The 20,768-nt window shown below is 46.1% G+C and overlaps 1 protein-coding gene across 2 annotated transcripts in view; it reads right to left on the reverse strand.

The window, feature by feature from the left end:
• The window catches only part of LOC120051131 (anion exchange protein 2-like), a 41,803-nt gene that overhangs the window by 2,063 nt on the left and 18,972 nt on the right, over positions 1–20,768 (reverse strand). For both annotated transcript variants that reach the window (XM_038997819.1, XM_038997821.1), the window contains exons 2-21: positions 17,782–17,941; positions 16,881–17,119; positions 13,751–13,875; positions 11,459–11,658; positions 9,044–9,180; positions 6,613–6,793; positions 6,364–6,499; positions 5,790–5,991; positions 5,443–5,548; positions 5,140–5,324; positions 4,734–4,947; positions 4,339–4,545; positions 3,880–4,028; positions 3,489–3,683; positions 2,670–2,906; positions 2,439–2,528; positions 2,090–2,256; positions 1,460–1,713; positions 1,009–1,178; positions 250–423 (exon numbers count right to left, since the gene is read on the reverse strand). In XM_038997819.1, coding sequence (XP_038853747.1) covers positions 250–423; positions 1,009–1,178; positions 1,460–1,713; positions 2,090–2,256; positions 2,439–2,528; positions 2,670–2,906; positions 3,489–3,683; positions 3,880–4,028; positions 4,339–4,545; positions 4,734–4,947; positions 5,140–5,324; positions 5,443–5,548; positions 5,790–5,991; positions 6,364–6,499; positions 6,613–6,793; positions 9,044–9,180; positions 11,459–11,658; positions 13,751–13,875; positions 16,881–17,119; positions 17,782–17,941 — 3,528 coding nt within the window. The remainder of the gene's footprint in view (positions 1–249; positions 424–1,008; positions 1,179–1,459; positions 1,714–2,089; positions 2,257–2,438; positions 2,529–2,669; positions 2,907–3,488; positions 3,684–3,879; positions 4,029–4,338; positions 4,546–4,733; positions 4,948–5,139; positions 5,325–5,442; positions 5,549–5,789; positions 5,992–6,363; positions 6,500–6,612; positions 6,794–9,043; positions 9,181–11,458; positions 11,659–13,750; positions 13,876–16,880; positions 17,120–17,781; positions 17,942–20,768) is intronic.

A 20,768-nucleotide genomic window follows, 5' to 3' on the forward strand; every position in this document is an offset into this window, starting at 1 on the left:
GCCTAAAACCCCCCTGAAGAACAAGCAGATCAGACAGCCTCAAGTAGAAACTCCCTACGCTTTTCATATAATGTGCCATAAGGCCCTCTCCTCAAATGTCCTCAGAGTTTAGACAGTAGATGGGTCTCAAATGGCAGCCTATTCCCTATATAGTGCATTACTTTTGACCAGGGCCCATAGGTTGAATGCTAGTGAATTGGCCTAAAGCTAGTGAATGGGCCTAGTGTGCCGCCGTGTGGGCTAACTTACACACTGCATCTCTCGGGTGGTGAAGATGCGTGACAGCAGAAACATCTTAACGGGCACGGTGAGGATGAGGACGAAGGGGAAGGCCAGCGAAGCCACGGTGGACATGACGGCCCACAGCGACGCCAGACACACCAGCTGGATCAGCGTGTACAGGTGCATCCGCAGCGTTTTCACCTGGGGGGGGGACAGTGACTATAGGTTAATGTGGTGGATTACCGTAATACACATGAAATGGGACAATGAAAATCATGCATATGATACAGTATAACACATACAGTATATATACACAGTCTGGTATCCCATTGGGGTAAATAGCTTCTACAGGTTTATATAGTGGATTATACAGGAAAGGCTTAGTAGCATGGCTGATGCGACCCACGTGGTACACAGCAAAGGACAGCTGTGACCCACTGAGCTGTAATGGAAGGGGGCGGTGCTTGGGAGCTGTGTGTGGCTGTATGCGTTGTGTTTGAATGAGAAAAACACACAGAAGAAAATGCACCCCCCCCTTCATTATCAACGCATCGTGCCTACAACATCATATCAGCCTCTCCAGATTCTGTAGTCAGGAAGACTTTGAGTTTGGTATCAGGCAGACTAGCTAGTCGGTGGATCAGGGCCAAAAAAGTTTTGGGAACCAACAAGTGTCTCAGAGTAGGGGTTTCTGAACTAGAATCAGTTTTGCCTTTCAGATCATAATGCATACGGACCAAGAGCCACTGCTCTAAGTTTCTCTCTGTGACTGTGTGCCGTGGTCACCTTGCGGACGTAGGTGTGGTCTGGGTGGTACTTGGGGGGCATCAGCAGTAGCATCAGGCGCTCGGTGAACTGGATGCCGTTGAGTGACATCACACCCATGTAGAGGAAGATGCCAAACAGCACAGCGATGGGGATCTGACGCAAGAGGTCTCCGATCACGATGGAAAGGCCTGGAGGACAAGGGAGGAAGAGTTTAGATAGAGAAATGACTGAAAACATGAGTGCATCTCAATACTCTATTACAGTTGCCTCTTCTTTTAGTCTGATGGGAAAAGCCAAGTTAACAGAAGCAAAGTCACAGATATTTCGCTTGTATATTTTGTTTTTATCCTATGTTTTCAAATCACTAGAGAAGGGAGGAGTCAATGGGAGGAAGCTACGTTAAACTTTTTAGAAGCGCCAAACATCTTCCATTCTAGTCTACTCTACATCTAGCCGACAAGACACTCACCTACTAAGATGGCCACCAGCAACCCTGTGACCCGCTGCTCCTTGACCTCCTGGATGCGGGGCTTGTCCCCTGGGGCGACTGCCTTGCTCATGACGGTGAGGGCGTTGGCGTGCGTGACGGAGCGCACGGTGGCGGCGGCCATCCAGGGCAGGCCGAACAGGGCCGAGGTGCCCCCTAACACCACGATCACCAGCAGGTCCAGGTGGAAGCCAGAACCCTTAACCAGCATCCGCTCCTTCTTACTCACTATCAGCCTGGGGAGCGAGGGAGGGAGGGAGGGAGGCAGATGGTTGAGAAGGAGTAAATCTGATAAATATATAATACATCAAATGTAATGTCTTCCATGCATGTCCTCACCACACTGTATATACCGTCTATTCACACCATGTATTTTAATTATGTTATTGTGTTACTTTTTATTATTTTTTACTTTAGTTTATTTGGTAAATATTTTCTTAACCAACAGTGCAGTTCAAGAAGGGCTAAGGGCTTGTAAGTAAGGATTTCATGGTAAGGTCAACACTTGTGTTTGGCGCATGTGACAAATAAAGTTGGATTTGTTTTGATTTGAATATCTGGGGAAAGAAGACCCTAGAGGATGGGAGAGAGGTGTGTGTGACACTGACTCACGTGGTGATCTGTGTCTCCATGAAGATGAGGATGAAGACCAGCAGGGCGGGCAGCATGCTGCCGAACATCATCCAGATGGGGAACGGGGTGTCCATGCCCAGGGGGTTGATCACCCAGCCACGCTTCTCAGGACTAGTCACAGAGAAGCCACTGGGCACACTCAGTTTCTACACAAGGTCAGGGAGAAAGTGACATGTGTTATAGAGGGTAATGACATGACGTAATATGTCTTCAAAGAAACTGGTTCTATAGAATTTATCAGTATAACAGAAGTTAAGCATATTCGAGACGATTCAATTAACAAACTAATGAAGGTCTTTGGAGTTCTTGTCATTGCAGTACTGCTCACCTGTGTGTACGTGTCACGTATACTGTAGTCCACTAGGACCATGATGAGGATGGCTATGGGGACCCCGAAATCCCCAATGATCCTACGCAGCTGAACAACACAAAAACAGTATGAAGGGACACTAGGGAGGGACGTTCTGTGATTCGACAATAAACTCCAAAATAATTATGTTTAGTCTTATTAAGTTTGTATTAAATTGACATACATCCTGATAATGCTTCTGTATCTTACCTTGCCGGGGAAGAAGGCACTGTTTTTGAACTTGCGCAGGTAGAATGCAATGAAGAAGGTTCCAGACATGAGCACCAGGGAGAGCAGTGCTGTGTTGGGTTCCCTCCAGACCTTCACCGGCACCACCGAAATGGTGCCGTTGCCAAGCAACAGCTCCAGGGGGCTATTCTCCATTGTGGAGTTCTCCGCCGTGCTGTTGTCAGAGGAACAGCGCTGCAGCGGGTGCTCCACGAAAATCTGCCCGGCGACACAGAAAAATGGCTCGCATTAAAGCACCGCTTCGCACGCACGCACACACTACCTCCCCCCGACCGAGATCACTTCAACACGACTTCAGAGAGATTAAAACTGACATTATACCTTTAAGGTCCCCGCACAAACACGTTCTGAGAATGGAGATTAATTCATAGACAAATAATCCCTTCAAAGTCTTGTGTTGGCAAAGGTCTGAAAATAGTAACATTCCTGAAATCATAAGGCCGGATTATAGCCGGGCTTTCTGTCCCATTCACTTTGTTCTCGGATCAGGGCCACTCAAATCACAAAATACGTACCTGTTAAAGGAAAATACCACTCAAAAACTATCTTTCAAGTGTAAGATACAGAACTTAAAAAATACAGAATGTGTCACAGTAAGATGCATTTTGCATCATATTATGCAATGTATTATTTCGACCCCATGTTGTGAGCATAGTCCAATCTAGAGACAGATTTGATCCCCCCCTCTACAAATTCAAGTGCTTTTAGCATTAATAAGGGCACTAAATAGTTTCTATCAGTTTCAATACTATAGTCAACTGAGCGCCAGGTTTACAGTACCTTGCCTATCTTGGAGAAGGTCTCGAAGATGAAGATGAGTGAGATGAGGCAGGAGAAGATCTCCTGGGTGAAGCGCGAGACAAAGCGAACCAGGAAACTGCCCTCCAAGGCCACCATTATCACCACGATGATGATGAGCCAGAAGCCGATCCACACCCGGCCCGTCAGGTATTCCACCCCGTTCCCCTTACAGAACTATATATATATATATATGAGCGAGAGAGGTTAGGACACAAGCAACTAGAGTGGTAGAGGGTGTGACAAGTTATGACACTGACGGAAGGTTTGTTACATGATTGTTACACACACCATCAACGGCAGGGAAATACAAAAGGGATTCTTAAGTAGTAGTTAAGAATGTCATCTCCGAATCCAGTTTGAGTTAACTCACAGAGTAGAAGGCCTCTTCAAAGACGAGCAGGGGTCCAGAGAATCCCACCACCAGGAGCGGCTGGGCCCCCAGGAGACAGAAGAGAATGCCCTGCAGCGCCGTGGCCACGATCAGCTCAGACACACCGATCAGACCCTCAGTCTTCTCACCTACCACAAGGCACACAGTCAAGAAACCGCACAGGCAACGTTCAGGAAACGACCTAAGAACATTATTTGAAAACATTAGTAAATAGCATTCAATACAGCTCCAATGCCTGACTTAAACACATGCTAAGTGTCTGGTTGTGTGTTGGTTGGGGTAGATTGGTATCGGGTGGATTTGTGGTGAGGTTAGTTTTTTCATCCTGTTCATTGTTCCCCTTACTTAATGAACTTACACAGGGACAATGTACGTTCATCAACATTTCTGTTAATGTGCCAGAATTTGCTAGCCATCTTAAACCCCTGGGGGACTCACCCAGGAGGCCTCCGAAGGTGATAGCTGGGGAGAGAGCGGCGAAGTAAATGAATATGACGGCCGCCGCGCACTGGGCGTTCAGCGCGTCCTTGAAGTCGCTTGCGTACTTTGGGTAGCGGCGCTTCAGGTCCCGGATCAGGCCGCCGAAGGGGCGTCCCGTACGCTGCAGGGGGTCGTCTCCCGGCTTCCCGGGCGATAGAAGGGCCTCTGGAAGACATGAACACAGACCGTGTCAACATGGACTTCAATTTCAAATACTGCACTAGAAAAATTAAGTTGGTTTGAAGAAAAAAAAGGAAACTCTTAAAACATTATCATCCAGGTAACGCTCTGAGACGCTGGGAAAGTTTCTAGGACATCCTTTCTCTGTGACCTAAATGTCAGAATTCCCCCACCTTTCTCCTCCTGGCTTTTGGGCTCCTTGGCCAGCAGGGCTCCTTGCTCCTCCCTCTTGCGGAGCATCTCCTTCTGGAAGCGAGAGACTGAGTGGAGCAGCTCCTCACCGCCCATCTCTGAGGGGGGCAGCACGATGCTGCAGTCCAGGAAGCCGTTGATGGCGTTGAGCAGGTCCTGACGGTCATCCGCCAGGTAGGCCGACTCATGGAAGTGCTGCATGGAAAGGGGAAGGAAACACACGACATATTAGGATTTATACTCATCATCCTGTGTGAGGTTTCAGAGGTAACAACAGTTAAACCAAATGAAAACATAAATGGAAACTGAAAACAGTGAAATTACAACATGGAATGTTTTTTATTGCACTCTATCCATTGGTCTGCTCTAAATTGGTCCCACGCTGACCTTGTCAGACATGAGTGTGGAGATGGAGCGTCCGATCTGGTGGTAGTCCATGTTGGTGCTGGAGGGTCCCAGCAGGACGAAGATGAACCTGACGGGCACGGGGACCTCCAGTACAGAGTCCAGCTCCTGCGCCTCCTGCAGCCGGACAAACGCCATGGTGGGCTGCTCCAGAAAGTCCACACTGCCTGGAAAGAGGAACAGAGTATCTGGGAAACTGCAATATTTTACACTCCTGTTTCAGCCAGTATTTACTGGTTCGTTTTCAGTTAACAATGGGTACCTTTTTGAAAGAATTCAACTCACCCACAAGAACAACAGTGGCCTCAGCGTTCTCTGGAATCTTCTCCAGCAGCTTAAGCTCATGCTTGGACTTGGACCTGTGCATGCCAATATTTGGAGTCGACTCCTTCTGTTGCAGAACACCAAATCATAACGTAGTTAACGCAGGTCTCTGTCTAGCTGACCAACAGGAGACCTTAACCATTAAAAAGGGACTCAACCATGTACTGCTAGAAGATACATATCTATCCAAATAAACATGTCTCCACCACAATGTTATTGCCTGCTCTCTCTGTCAGTCAAATAAGTTATCCAACCTACATTCGCCACAGTAAACCACATAGTATCAATCAACCCGGAGCTGTAGGTACCTGCACGTCGTTCTTCTCCACGTCGATGCGCGTCTCCTGCTCCGCCGAGCTGGCCGAGCCCATGAGGGGCTCTGTGACGGAGGGCTCTGGCTGGTGGATGTGGTTGGAGCTGTGGTGGTGAGGCAGCAGGCTGCCCAGGCTGGCCGCAGAGATGTTCCTGGGGAAGGGGTTGTGGCTGTGCTCCTTCTCGTCGCTCGGGTGACTGCGGGGGGAGGGAGGGAAAGGCACACAGAGGTTAAGCAGGAGATACATCGCGTGAGAGAGGGCGAGGTGGGACCTACCAAGCAAGCAGGCGGCGTGGGGGACAGGCATGGAAAGTTCAGTGTGAATTGACATGCTGAACTAATAATGCCATTTCATCTATGAGATCAGAATGTTAGACGAACTCCAGCGATTTGTTTTATGTATCTGTTGAAAAACAACAGCCAGAGTATAAATACAGTAATGTCCAAACACATTTTCTAAAACTACGGCAGTATTCCGTACTTCCATACTAAGAGATGAGATCGTCTTAAGAGTGTCTTTTTCACTAAGCTGTCCTAGACGATTTGTAGGTGTAGTGGTCGTGCTGTACCTGTGTTTGAGAAGCAGGGCTCGGAGCACGTTGGCGCGGTCCTCAGCCTTGATCTGGTCTGAGATGATCATCTGCTCCACCACCTGGTGGGCGATGCCAGGCAGAGTCTTCTGGTCCAGGTCCAACAACACCGCCCCTGGGTGGCAGATGAGACACGGCACACTAGGGTCACTGCAGTGAGGGCAAACACAGATGTACACACACACACACTTTCTCTCCCTCTCCTCTCTTTCTCTCCTCCTCTCCTACCGTGGGAGATGGTCTTGCGGAGCTCCAGCAGGCTGCGGAAGGAGAGCGAGGCCACGTGGGGTTTGCCCCAGCGATCCGTCTCCTCCTCCACGTCCTCCTCAAACTTGATCCAACGCGCTGTCTCCCGCCACTGCATTTCCTGGTTCTTATCCATGATCAGCTCGTTCAGCTCCACAAACACCTGAGAGGGAGAGATGGACGCTAAAGTGATAGTTCACCCAAATTACATATTGGTTTCCTTACCCTGTAAGCAGTCTATGTACAAGGTAAGACAGTAATCCTTTCTTTTGTTTACCTGGCCAGTGACCACTGTCTCCAATTGCTAACTTTGTAGCATGTTTGTCCAAAAACCAATGCAAGTCAATATCCATGATATTAGCATGTTCAGTGTAGATGCCCATGCACATCCAGGAGTCTGAAATGTTCAAACCAGCATCTCCTTCAAACCAAGTTATTATTGAGCAAACTTGATTAGATTCAGTGAGGATTGGAATAACTGAACTAATCAGGGGAAATTGTTTTCGATTAGCTTAAATGTGTCTAGATCTGCTTCGGTCCGGGATCCTTGGGATGGCCCTACCCAGTTGAAGTTGAAATGTAAAATGGTTAAGGCAAGGGTTAAAGTTAGACAAGGGTTCTATTTAAGGTTAGGCAAGGGTAGGGGTTAGGATTTAGGGTAGGGACGTCCCAAGGATCCCGGATAGCACTTTTTTGTCCATATTCTTCTGTTATTTTAGAATGAACGCTAGCTCTTCTCAGGATCATGCTGTTTCTTTAAAGACAGTCGACATTATAAGGAAGGGAAAGCATATCCAGAGAACTACGTGTCCATATGTGTTTATCTAGTTTCACTCTTCAAAATGTCAAGCGTGAAAGTAGTTGGCACCAGGCCTTGAACCTATTGACTTCTGAAAACCATGCAAAATGCATCAGACCTGGGTTCAATTACTATTTTAAATACTTTATTTGTGGTTGATTGAGCTTGCCTGGCTTAATGGACCAATAAAATAGTCCCCAAACTGCAAACCCAGTCCATCTGGCATTCCAGGCAGGCTGGAGCAAATGTTCAAAAGATTTTAAAGATTTTAAAATAGTAGTTGAACCCAAGTATACGGTGCATGTTGCCGTCAAACAGAAACACACTCAACAGTGTTACTCGGTTATATTAGGAACACCCAATAAACATGCATTGAAATTATCCTCAAAGTCAATACACTTCGCAAATATAGGCCACGGACAGAAACTAGCCGAAGCAACTAGTAAATGCAACATTATTTCAGTCAAAACCATTTGAATGAGCACCACAGTCGCTCCGTTGAGATTAAGTTCTTCCCGAACATCCAAACTGTGATGAGTAGAAATACAGTAGAAATTGTAGAGACTGATGAGTAGAAATACAGTAGAATAGCAGAGACTCTGATGAGTAGAAACACAGTATCGCACCATTACAGCCTTATCACGTCACAACAGGCTGGTTAAAGAGAAACTAGGCTGGTGAGTTAGTGCGACCCAACCCACCACTACCTGTTTTAGTACCAAGCCAACAACATAACTGATGATTAGCGAGTGATCATACTGTACCTACCCTCACGTGCAGACACACGGCGCCACATGCAAACCCACACTCCTGGAACCTGTGTCTGGCCGGCTAAGCCGCCTCACCTTCTGGGGCCGGGCCATATGGCCAGAGTAGTCCAATAAGACCATTCCGTCTGGCCGGGAGGCAGAACGGTACAGAACCACTGGCGGTAACGACTGGAAGGAGCGAGAGGGTGGGCTCAACACACTGACACAGACCCGCGCACAGAGCAGGCGACCCTTACATCTCCCCACACACACGCACTGTAGCTCGTACACGCTCTCTACCCTGAGAGGAACCTGTTGTTGGGGGCCTCTGTGTGTGTGTGTTACTACAACATGGCTCCCTCTCTCAGGGAGCACCTGGTGTCTTGTTACCTGAACTCTTCGCCGCCTCTTTCTTTTGGATGTGTGAAAGAAAATAACAAATTAATTCATTTTTAATTGTGTTCTGCCCCCTCTCCTATCCACATAAGATACTGTAGGGGGGTTGCTCCCAGACAGAGAACGAGGGGAAAAACATTGTCTGGATTTTCCAGTTGATGGGGGGGGGGGGGGGGGGGGGGGTCAAGAAAACAATGAACCCTATTTACCTTTGTCTAAACTGAGCAAAACATAGAAACTGGTCTCCAAAGAGGAACTTCACCTACACGTGTCCTGCATGGAATGTCTTAAAACAAGCAGCAACATCAACCTTCAAATCTTCATCCTTGCCAAAAACGTCAGGAAATCCATGAAAACCATCTAAATTAATAAAACCCAATCATACTATCTGAAACAAGGGACTATGTGACACTGTTTCCCAACACAAGCAAAGGAGTGGGTACTACTGCTTGTTCTTTCGGACACTCACCTCATGTGGGGTCCGGTCCTTTTTTTGACTGCGTATGCTGGTCTCCTGGTGGTCCTTGCCGACATGCACCACTTGGCCCTTGGTGCTCTTTCTGACCAGGTGTCTCCGTACCCCAGGGACATCCTCAAAACGATGGCCTGAGGAGTGAAAGGTGAGAAATGGGAGAGGTGAGTGCAAAATCACCATCTATGGACAGGCATCGCAATAGTTTCACGATTGTCACTATATATTGATCTATCATGTATTGACATCCCCTTATTGTTTGTTTTGAATATGACTGTGGTGGCGATTGTGATCCCAAACACTGACTAACAGTGGTCAGGAATCCATTGTAGTGTTGTAGCTTTTTCCGCAAAAATGTATCTTCCTAACGGTGAGCTCTTGGCTCTGGGATGACGTCCCCACCATCAGGTCAAATCTCAGAGTCCCACACTCAGAGGCCAGGCAGCTGATTTTTTTCACCTGACCTTGCTGTGGGGTTGGGTTACCAGACTGGCCTCAAACGAAGGACAACCTGGACAAGGAGGCTGGATGGCAGAGAGTCTCTCAGGTATATCTGAGAGGGTAGTGGCAACGGGTGCGATGATCCTGTTAGAGGTAGGAACCTTACCTTTATCAGTGGCCTCTTTCCCTATTTGAGAAACACCCTGGTCGTTGAGCACCTTCATCAACTCTGAGGGTTTGGAAAAAATGACAGCATTTTCTCCTAATGAACAAGTTGTCCTGTTGGTCCTTTTAGGAAAACCCAGCGGGTGAAACTGGAGAGCAACAAAGTATAATCTTTTGTCATGTGAGCCTCTTGTTCATTGTCCAAGTTTTGCTGTAAGGTGTTGTTGTAACTTGTCCCGACTTCAACGCAATGTCCACTGGAACCGTTAGTCCGCCCTAGAGGCTCCACGATGTGTCTGGCTCCTGGTGCACGCATGAGTGTCTGGGCAGACCCAGAGTGGGACTGGGCCTAACTGGATAACACTGTTGAAGGAGAGGAGCTTGGAGGTGTGCGCAGTGCTGGCATAAAGCTGGCATGGGTATGAGGAACAGTTACCTCTACAGTCTCAAGATCCAGTCCTTGCGTGTCCAGGACTGGAGCTCGAAGAAAAGCGGGGGGAAAAAGTTGCCATTCCTTGACCACCACCTGACCTGGTTGAGGTAGAAACCGTCCGAGCGCATTAGCTAGCGGAGGTGCTAACAACCGGAGGGTTGAACAAAAAGGGGAAGGAGAGAGTGATCTAATCATTCCAATCATTGAGCAGCAGCCAGCCGCGATGGCACTTTCCCAGGCTGCTTTGCAGTTCTGGGAAGAAAATAAAAGATCATAGAATGAGGAATTAAAATACCCAAATAAAATGCGTCACCCATGTCATTTTCGGACCATTCTGAAACTTGAAGGGTTCATGACTAGTAATGTAATAGGATCTCTATGCTCGGACGCTGAGGGGACAAAGGCCACACCATCTATGTCACGTAGCCCCATGATGGCACTGGACCTACATCACCTACATCAGATCATCTCCATGCATCTCATCAGCTTCCCTCTCATGTTGGTCTTTCAGATGACTTAGCTCTTCCCCATTGTTTTATTGTCACTAATGACTCAGGACTTGTGAACCAGAAGGGCAGCATTCTCAATTAGCCACCAGGTTGGCTTGGGCCTGGTTCCAAGGGCCTCAGCTGACAGCGGGAACAGGCTAATTTAATTAGAGGACTTCGCTCCTGTTCTGTTCCTGTCCGCCACACTCTGATAAGCTGCCCGCTGTCCGCTGAGGGGTCGACCCCCCCTGATGTAAATCCCCTCTGGTGCCCCTGGATCTGGGGACGTCACAGGGCAACGGGGGGGCACACTGACTCATAGTGCCCCTCATTAATGTACCCCTGTGTGTCCCCCTCTCTTTCTTTCTCTGTCCTGAGCATTCCGACCTTCAGTGGAGCCAAAGACTGTTCTTCCACTCTAATCACAGTGCTCAGCTGGAAGGGTAACAATGTGGGATATCAAACAGGCCGAATTGCACGCACAAACATACACTCACAGCCGTCTTTAAAAGTTAATCTGGCAGAGCAGATGACTGCAGCACTCCAAGGTCTGGGAGAGTTTAGAGTACTGGGCTTCTGAACAAATCTCCCAATGGACAAAACAGCCTGTAAATGTACAAGAAGTTTGAACATAAAAGAGAGAACCAACATGTCTTCTGAATTTAATGATACATACAATAAAGTAAGCACTAAAACATTGCTTCAGTTCAGTCGACAACAAATGAATGGCTGAACATGTAGGGGCTGTTTCCCGGACACAGACTAAGCCTAAACCTGGACTAAGAAGCATTTTCAATGGAGATTATTTTTAGTCCGTGATTAGGCTTAATCTGTAAACCAAGCCGAAATGTGTAAAGTGATGTTTCTCCATTTCCCCAGACTCACTCTTAATGCCGTCCAAGTCGGCCGAGGCCAGGGTCTGCGCCTCACTCTCATCCGTGGGGATGCGATGGTACTTGGCCTGCTCGGCGCCAGTCATGTTGCCCGTACGCCGGCGCTCCTGCAGGTCGTAGCTGCGGCTGGCTATGCGGGTCAGAGAGGCAGGGTCGGATGGGTCACTGCTGGACAAGGCCGGACAGGGCTTTCTGGGAGAGGAGAGAGAGAAAGAACAGAGTTAATAACTTTAAGGTCAATAAAAGTTAAGACGTGAGCCTGAGGGGTGTACTAAGAAAGCAAGCTAGATCTACTCAGGCTTTTATAAAGCTAGCTTCACATTCCAGGTCAGGCTTCATCAGTACTACGATGGTGGATATTGCTCGTCCGCCTCCCTCCAACTCTAGCAGGCTTGTAACGCCCGAACTCTTCATTGAGACAATGCTGAAACATCAATCCATGGGTGAGTCAGTGCCACGTTTTCATTTGTGCCAAAATATAAATGATAGAAAAGGTTATCTGGCAAAATCAGCAGGCTATGGTATGAAATAGAAATGTGCGGTCTATAAATTATGATTTATCATTAATTCAGTCTTTAGTGTGCTTATCAATGCAAGAGCACCTTTTTCCCCACTCATAGTGCTCCTTCGATCTGTGGAATAGCTTATTGCATTGTGATCATAGACATAATCCATTAGGGTTTTGGAACCTCGACCCATGGCAATTTGACTGTTAAACTCAAGGGTACACTAGAGCAATGTCTTCCAAAATTGTGTAGCTCAACTCAAAAAGGAGATCAGGTTTCTTTTTAGTATTTATTTCATTCATGGTAGGTATACAGACAAACGTTTCGGCCTAAGCCTTCGACAGTGTCATTGACTTGAATGGGAACTGCCATCTATGGATTATACTGTGTGTCTATGGTTGGCTGTCAGTTAGCCTGCTAACAAATTTCAAAACACAATTGCGCAAAATGTACAGTTCAGAAAGCAAATGCTGTCATTACTAAATGTCATTACTAATATGATAGGCATTTTTTAACACAAAAAAGTACATTTGATTAATAAAATATTTAAAATCAGTAGTCTTCCTCAAATGAAGTGTATGATGACACAATCTTTGCAAGAGGGAGAGAATCGGTTTTCATTGGTCCTCAACTCGTGGCTCAGACACTTCAGGATAAAATGGAGTTAGCCCTGAATTAGCCTGCCTCGGAGCAGATTAGTTCTGAAGGATATGTTGCCATAGAAATGTACCTGGCTAAAAGCTACGCCATTTTTGTGGTACCGGTTATCCCAAGTTGATCTCAGAGTTGACCTTGCTAACTCCTCAAACTTGATTCATAGTATAGGGCTCTGAAGTGGGCTAAACAACTTAACTCATTTTTAATTTAGGGGCCAATAGATGACAAAATTCACATTTTCCAAGATAAAAGAGGAGAACGGTTTGTTGGTCTCCCTCAACATTCCTTGGAACAAACATACAGGAAGCCAATTTCACAGGAGAAGAAAAAAAATCAGGTGCACTAAATCATCCTAAAAATGTCATCATAAACTAAGGAGTGAAGATGCCCACTTAAAATTTGTCAGTCCAGCAAACAGATCATTCCCAAAACCCGACAAACACTCACCTACAGACGTCAAACTGTCTCCTAAGCAGTTTATGGTTGTTTCAGAAAAAAAAAAAACTTTACTTTCCTCAACTATATTCAGAAGTTCCCTCCGCAGTCAGAATAATCCACTTGTTTGACATCTCTATCTTCCAATGTATAGTTTTGCAGTTTTAGTAGTACTATTAGGAGGAAGTCCACACAGAGCAAAACTTCGGCAGACTGGAGAAGAAAAGACAAAGCACTAATGTGTCCTGAGACTAAATACCATAGGTGGAGGGAGGGAGAGGTGTGTTAGTAGGAAGGGTCAGTGTTCTGTTCTCTATGGAGACAGTCAGACAGGTGAAATATGGCTCTGTGTTGTTGCAAGGGGATGAATCGTGCCCTATTAGATCAGAACCCTGCAGGCTGCCTGGATGCCGGGAACATGGTAACGTACAGTGTGTGCCGGCCGGCCTGGGTGAGACCACACATACGCACACACACACACACACACACACCACCTCTCTCATCCAATCAGTGACTGAGAACGCCTCAGAGCAAGCAGTATCAGGCTAAGTGCTACAAAAGAGTCCTTGTCGTGTTGTGACGCAAAGCAGGGTGACACTTCAACTGGCAAAAATGATCTCACCCAATCACCTCATTACGGTAATAATGAAATAAAAATATGGGTGTATTCAGAGAGGTGTACTCACTCGGTGGAGGCGGCATCTTCAGGTTCGGTGCCCACGGCCGACTGAGGCACAACCTCCATCCCTCGGACAGGGTGGGGGCTGTCTGTGGTAGGTGTGACCAGGCGATCTTCATCTGACAGAAAGAACTATGGAGGGAGTGAGGGCACACATGACATGAACATGAGTGTTCTGTATATTCAACATACTATTGAAAATAACTGCAATAGGGTTCATGGTAAAGAGAAAAAGAATATATACAAATATGTAGAAAATGAATCGCCTTAAAATCATTCAGAGTGATTCCCCACAAAACCTAGACCACAACAAAAAAATAACAACATTTTTGGGTGATTTTCACAAAATGTTGTCATCAGAGAGCGGCACATGCTGAACGAGAAAGCTTGGTTTATTGCTTTTGTAAAGTTGAGTGTTTCCTGCCTATGACTATTTCATTGGCAAAGTGGGCAAACTGTGAGCCATCATATTCATGCATAAAATACCTAATAAGGAAAGAAAAGCATTGTAATTTGGAATTCTGTAAAGTTAGTGTGGGAGAGGTGGGGAAATGATTGTTGTCCATCCATAATGAGAAACCACCTGGTTTGGACAACTTAGATGGAAAGCTACTGAGGATGGTAGCAGACTACATTGCCCTTCCTGTTTGTCATATCTTTAATCTGAGCCTGGAGAACAGTGTTCATCTTCAGACCTGGAGGGAAGCTAAAGTCATTCCACTACCAAAGAACGGTAAAAGCGCCCTTTACTGGTTCTAACAGCTGACCAGTCAGCTTGCCGCCGGCTCTTAGCAAACTTTTAGAAAAAGGTTGTTTGACCAGGTACAAAGCTATTTCTCTGAACAAATTAACAACAGACTTTCAACGTGCTTATAGAGAAGGGCACTCAACATGTACTGCACTGACACAAAGGACTGGTGATTGGCTGAAATAAATGGATAATAAGAGAGTGGGAGATTTATTGTTTGACTTCAGTGCAGCCGTTGTGATTATTGACCATAAATCGGGAAAAATTGATTTGTTATGGCTTTACATCCTCTGCCATGTCATGGGACGAGAGCTATCTATCTAATAGAACACAGAGGGTTTGCAACCGCAGCTAGTGAAATCCCTGCAACCCTAAACAAAGAGTTGCAGTCATTTTTGGACCAGGTGGCTAGTAACAAAAAAGGTCCTGAACATATCTAAAACTGAAAGCATTGTATTTGGTACAAATCATTCCCTAAGTTCTAGACCTCAGCAGAATCTGGTAATGAATGATGTGGCTGTTTTGAGAAGACAAAACTCCTTGGTGTCAACTTAGACTGTAAATTGTCAAGGCATATTGATTCAATTGTTGCAAAGAGGGGAGAGGTATGCCTTTGATAAAGTTATGCTCAGCATTTTTAAACACCACTGTCGATAAAACAAATCCTGCAGGCTCTAGTTTTATCTAATATCGACTATCGCACAGCGATATGGTCAAGTGCTGCAAAGAAGGACCTAGAAAAGCTGCAGCTGGCCCAGAACAGAGCAGCAAGTCTTGCCCTTCAGTGTACACAGAGGGCTAATGTCAACAGTCTGCACATCTGTCTCACTTGGCTAAAAGTAGAGGAGAGATTGTCAGCATCAATTCTTGTTTTTGAGAGAAGTATTCAAAATTGCCTGTATAATCAACTAATATATAGCTCTGACAGACATACTTACCCCACCAGACATGATACCAGGTGTGTCTTCATAGTCCCCAGGTTGAGGGGGGAAAAAAAATCTAGAAATTATATTGAGCCATTAACCCATGGCACTCCCATCTCATACAGTCCCAGTAAACAGTAAACCGGGTTTAAAAAAACAAATAAAAGACACCTCACGCCACAATGCCTCTCCCCCATGTGACCAAATGTTTTTAAATATAAAAGTCTGTAATGTCTATGTTATTGTTTTAGAATGTATATAAATTGTCTTTGTCTGTAATGTATTTTTAGTTATGTGTCGGAGCCCAGGAAGACAAGCTGTCGCAATTGGCGTCGGCTAATGAGAATCCTAATAAACTCTAACTAAATAAGAGAATAATCAAACTCTAAATGTAATACATTTCAACTCTGTATCTGACATGGTACTAGTGTCTTCTTTTAATGCTGTTGCCCATAACCATGTGTGTGAGGTGTGTACTTTTGTTTCAAAGTAGATTTGTTTAACACTACGAAGAAACACTGTGTGACCGACCCAGAGTTAGCCCACTGCAGTAAAAGGTTATCAAAGGAAACATGGGTGAGGCAAAAATGTCATAAATATGCCAACTTTGATCAATTATTTTAGATAAAAATGTTAAATATACATGTCAACAATCCTTCCTCCAAAGGACTATTTAATGGATTACATTTCATAAAAACATCCCAAAAATCATGGTCTTCTTTTCGTCAGGGTTTTGTGAGGATTCACACTCTTGAGCATTTATTTTATATTTCAAGAATAAAAGAAAGCTTCATATGAGAAAAGCTTGGGGTGATGGCTTGGCCAACTAATGTTGTACGCATATCACACCATCACAGGTCAAAACCGGTCATGTGTGGCAGAACACAATAGTTGTCAGTGTTATAACAGTGTAACCCCAAACCAGTTAAATAATTGATTAAGCTTGTGTTTAAATATTCATAGAGGAAAATATGATAATGCTGACAGGGGGATTCGATCTGTTGAACCACAGCCACACTGCAAAAAAACATGTCAGTGTCCCAAATGGCACCCTATTCCCTTTATAGTGCACTAAATTTTTACCTGGGCCTTGGTCAAAAGTAATGCACTATATAGGGAATAAGGTGTCATTTGGCATGCAGAACCCAGTATCAGTGGTGTAAGATATGCATATTGCCTTACGCCAGGGTTTCCCAAACTGGGTCCTGGGGCCACACCTGGGTACATGTTTTGGTTTTTGCCCTAATACTACACTGATTCAAATAATCCAAGCTTGATGAGTTGGTTAATTGAATCAGTTGTGTAGTGCTAGGGCAAAACGTAAAACCAGGAGGGGCCCCAGGACCGAGTTTGGGGAACCCTGACTTACGCTAAGCTACCTTTGGTTCATGTTTCAAAAAAACAACTGACAGACAACTGAAGTGAATGTTAAAGCGCATTTGAAAACATGAAAGATGTGTCATTACTTGTACGTCTTCTTTGACGGTGTCACAATCTGTCTCAGAGAGATGGGTGTGGCTCTCTCCACCCTCTTCCTCATCATCTTCCTCATCCTCTCCTTCCTCAATGGCGGTGTTGCTGGTTGGGCCGGAACTGTCCTTGCGCTCTCTTTCCTTCTTTTTCTTCTTGCCGCTCTTCTTCCTCCTCCCATCGGAGGGCAGCTTGGACAGGGGGTGGTGGATGTGGTGCGAGGAGTGACGGTGGTCTGCAGGAGGGAAATGGTTAGCAGATCAAACATTTTGTGTGGTTTTCAGAGGGACTTATTTTATTAGTAAATCAATGGTTTATATTTACGATTCACAAAAATTAAGGTAATCCACTCCACAATTTCTACAAAAGTATGTGAGCCACCTGCCTCCTGGGTGGCGCAGTGGTCTAAGGCACTGCATTGCAGTGCTAGCTGTGCCACCAGAGACTCTGGGTTCGAGCCCAGGCTCTGTCGCAGCCGGCCGCGACCGGGGGGCCCATGGGGCGGCGCACAATTGGCCTAGCGTCGTCCGGGTTAGGGAGGGTTTGACCGGCAGGGATATCCTTGTCTCATCGCGCGCTAGCGACTCCTGTGGCGGGCCGGGCGCAGTGCGCGCTGACCAGGTTGCTAGGTGTACGGTGTTTCCTCCAACACATTGGTGCGGCTGGCTTCCGTGTTGGATGCGCGCTGTGTTAAAAAAGCAGTGCGGCTTGGTTGGGTTGTGTTTCGGAGGACGCATGGCTCTCGACCTTCGCCTTTCCCGAGTCCGTACGGGAGTTGTAGCGATGAGACAAGACAGTAACTACTAACAATTGGGGAGAAAAAGGGGGTTAAAAAAAGTATGTGAGTCACCTACGCATGTATGCAAGTTGTGTGAACAATTGTGTATGTGTGCTTACATTCAAAGTCCTCCTCGTTGTAGGTGCGGTGCTGCTCGTCGGGGACCCTGGGGGCGGAACTGAGGATCTGCTGAAAGCGCTGGACCCCCAGGGATTTGTTCAGGTCCCCTTCATCCTCCTCAACCGCTCCTCGCATGGACGAGGCTGACGGCGCCTCCGGCTGAGAGAGGAAGAGAGGGAGGACAGGGTCAATTCAGATCAGTCAGGGAAAAGAGGGAAAGGTATTGGCTTCATCTCAATTAATCTTTCTTTGATTCCTCGACTCCTTTTAATTGTATTGGAGGAGAAGGTCCAAGTCTCCCCCATCGAACCTTCTTCTCCAATGGGTTTTGATAAGGACGCAAGGAATCAAGGAAAGACGAATTGAGAAAGAACCATGTTGTAGGCCCCATTCAGAAACATCCCCCATCCTAGACCCACAGTAAATCTGAACGGTTTGGATAGACGTAAATCAGTATGGCGAAAATGTAATCAAGTCTTCTGAAGGTTAAGTTAAAGCTACAACTATATTGCTAATACTTATCCAATTCTTTTAGATCAACATGGGAGTGCCAAGGTCCTTTTGTCTGGACTGAGCCATTGTCCATTTTAGGCAATCCATTTATTCAGATTTGCTCTATGAGGTTGTTCGCCGACTTCATTCATCCCTATTCCCCATGTCAAAGCAATGCAGCTCGAACCAAATGGACACTGAAGGAAGTGCTAGTCATCCCACAGGACAAATCCACTGAAAGGACAAGAGCTTGTGCTTGGTCTCTGAACACTACAACAGGCTCAAATTAAAACAGTGGTTACACTACAAGCACTGATCAATGACTTGGACAGGGTGGTGCTATGGATGGATGGTGGAGTGATGAGTGGTGTGATGGAGATCCTGGGGACATCTCGGGGAGGTAAGTCCTGACTCGAATGATCAACTACACTGAACAAAAATATATTTTTTAAACGCAACATGCAACAATTTCAAGGAATCATAAGGAAATCAGTCAATTTAAATAAAATTAATTAGGCCCTAATCTATGGATTTCACAAGATATGCATTTGTTGGTCACAAAAAAAAGTGGGGGCGTAGATCAGAAAACCAGTTAGCATCTGGTGTGACCATTTGCCTCATGCAGCGTGCCACATCTCCTTCACATTGAGTTGATCAGGCTGTTGATTGTGGCCTGTGGAATGTTGTCCCACTCCTCTTCAATGGCTGTGTGAAGTTGCTGGATAATGGCGGGAACTGGAACACGCTGTTGTGAACATCGATCCAGAGCATCCCAAACAGGCTCAAATCGGTGACATGTATGCAGGCCATGGAATAACTGGGACATTTTCAGCTTCCTTGGATTGTGTACAGATCCTTGCGACATGGGGCTGTGCATTATCATGCTGAAACATGAGGTGATGGCGGCAGATGAATGGCACGACAATGGGCCTCAGGATCTCATCTGGGTATCTCTGTGCATTCAAATTGCCATCGATAAAAAGCAATTGTGTTTGTTGTCCGTAGCTTATGCCTGCCCATACCATAACCCCACCGACACCATGGTGCACCCGGTTCACAACATCGACATCAGCAAACCGCTCACCCACACAACGCCATACACTCGGTCTGCCATCTGCCCGGTACATTTGAAACCGGGATTCATCCGTGAAGAGTACATTTCTCCAGTGTGCCAGTAGTGGCATTCGAAGGTGAGCATTTGCCCACTGATGTCGGTTACAACGGCAAACTGCAGTCAGGTCAAGAAGCACGCAGATGAGCTTCCCTGAGACGGTTTTTGCAGAAATTATTTGGTTGTGCAAACCCACAGTTTCATCAGCTGTCTGGGTGGCTGGTCTCAGACCATCCCTCAGGAGAAGAAGCCGGATGTGGAGGTCCTGGGCTGTCGTGATTACATATGGTCTGCGGTTGTGAGGTCGGCTAGACGTATTGATAATTCCTCCAAAACGACGTTGGAGGCGGCCTAGGGTAGAGATTCTCGCAACAGCTCTGGTGGACATTCCTGCAGTCAGCATGCCTACTGCACGCTCCTTGGAAACTTGAGACATCTGTGGCATTATCTTGTGTGACAAAAAAAAAGCATATTTTAGAGTGGCCTTTTATTGTCCCCAGCACAAGGTGCACCTGTGAAATGATCATGCTGTTTAATCAGCTTCTTGATATGCCACACCTGTCAGGTGGATAGATTATCTTGGCAAAGGAGAAATGTTCACTAACAGGGATGTAAACAAATTTGTACACAACATTTGAGAGAAATAAGCTTTTTGTGCATATGGAAAAATGTTGGTATGTTTTATTTAAGCACATGAAACATGGGACCAACATTTTACATGTTGTGTTTATATTTTGGTTCAGTATAATAATAATAATAATAATAATTGAATCATGTGTGCCAGTTCAGGGCTATAACAAATATGTGAAACGCCTGATGGTCCCTGAGGAGATGGCTGAGAAACCCTGAGGTAAGTGATGTTTTCCCCTGCAGCAGGGTGCTAGATCGGGCTGCAGACCACCTCTGCCGGAGGCGTGCTGTGATAAGGATGGTTGCAAAGGTGGAGCCACAGGTGAACTTGATCCCAACAAAGTGGGGGATCCTCTCCTCGTCTCCTCTGTCCAGCGCTAAGGCAAAGCAGATTTTGCTGTGGCTATAGTACTGATCGTGCGGCTCCTCACTGAGCACTCTCCACTCCTGTGACACTAGCCAAACAGTCGCGGCACCATGCCTCATTTAACGCCCCTCCAAACCCTTTCTCAGGCCATTTAACATGTCATCGGTAGATTAAATTCTCCCCTGCACTCGAGGGGGACCAAGGAAAAAACATTGGTTGATGAGATATGATTATTCCACCTCACACTCCCCATCAGTCTGTAGAAATGGTGGACAATGGGCTTTTTACCTACTCGTCCATCTTACACCAAATAACACCAATAAATAAATAAAAGAATCTGCACTACGTGTATAGAGTAACTATTAGCTTAATCATTGTGATTTTCT

This window comes from Salvelinus namaycush, chromosome 7, assembly GCF_016432855.1.
Source record: "Salvelinus namaycush isolate Seneca chromosome 7, SaNama_1.0, whole genome shotgun sequence".
In the NCBI taxonomy this organism is placed as follows: domain Eukaryota; kingdom Metazoa; phylum Chordata; class Actinopteri; order Salmoniformes; family Salmonidae; genus Salvelinus; species Salvelinus namaycush.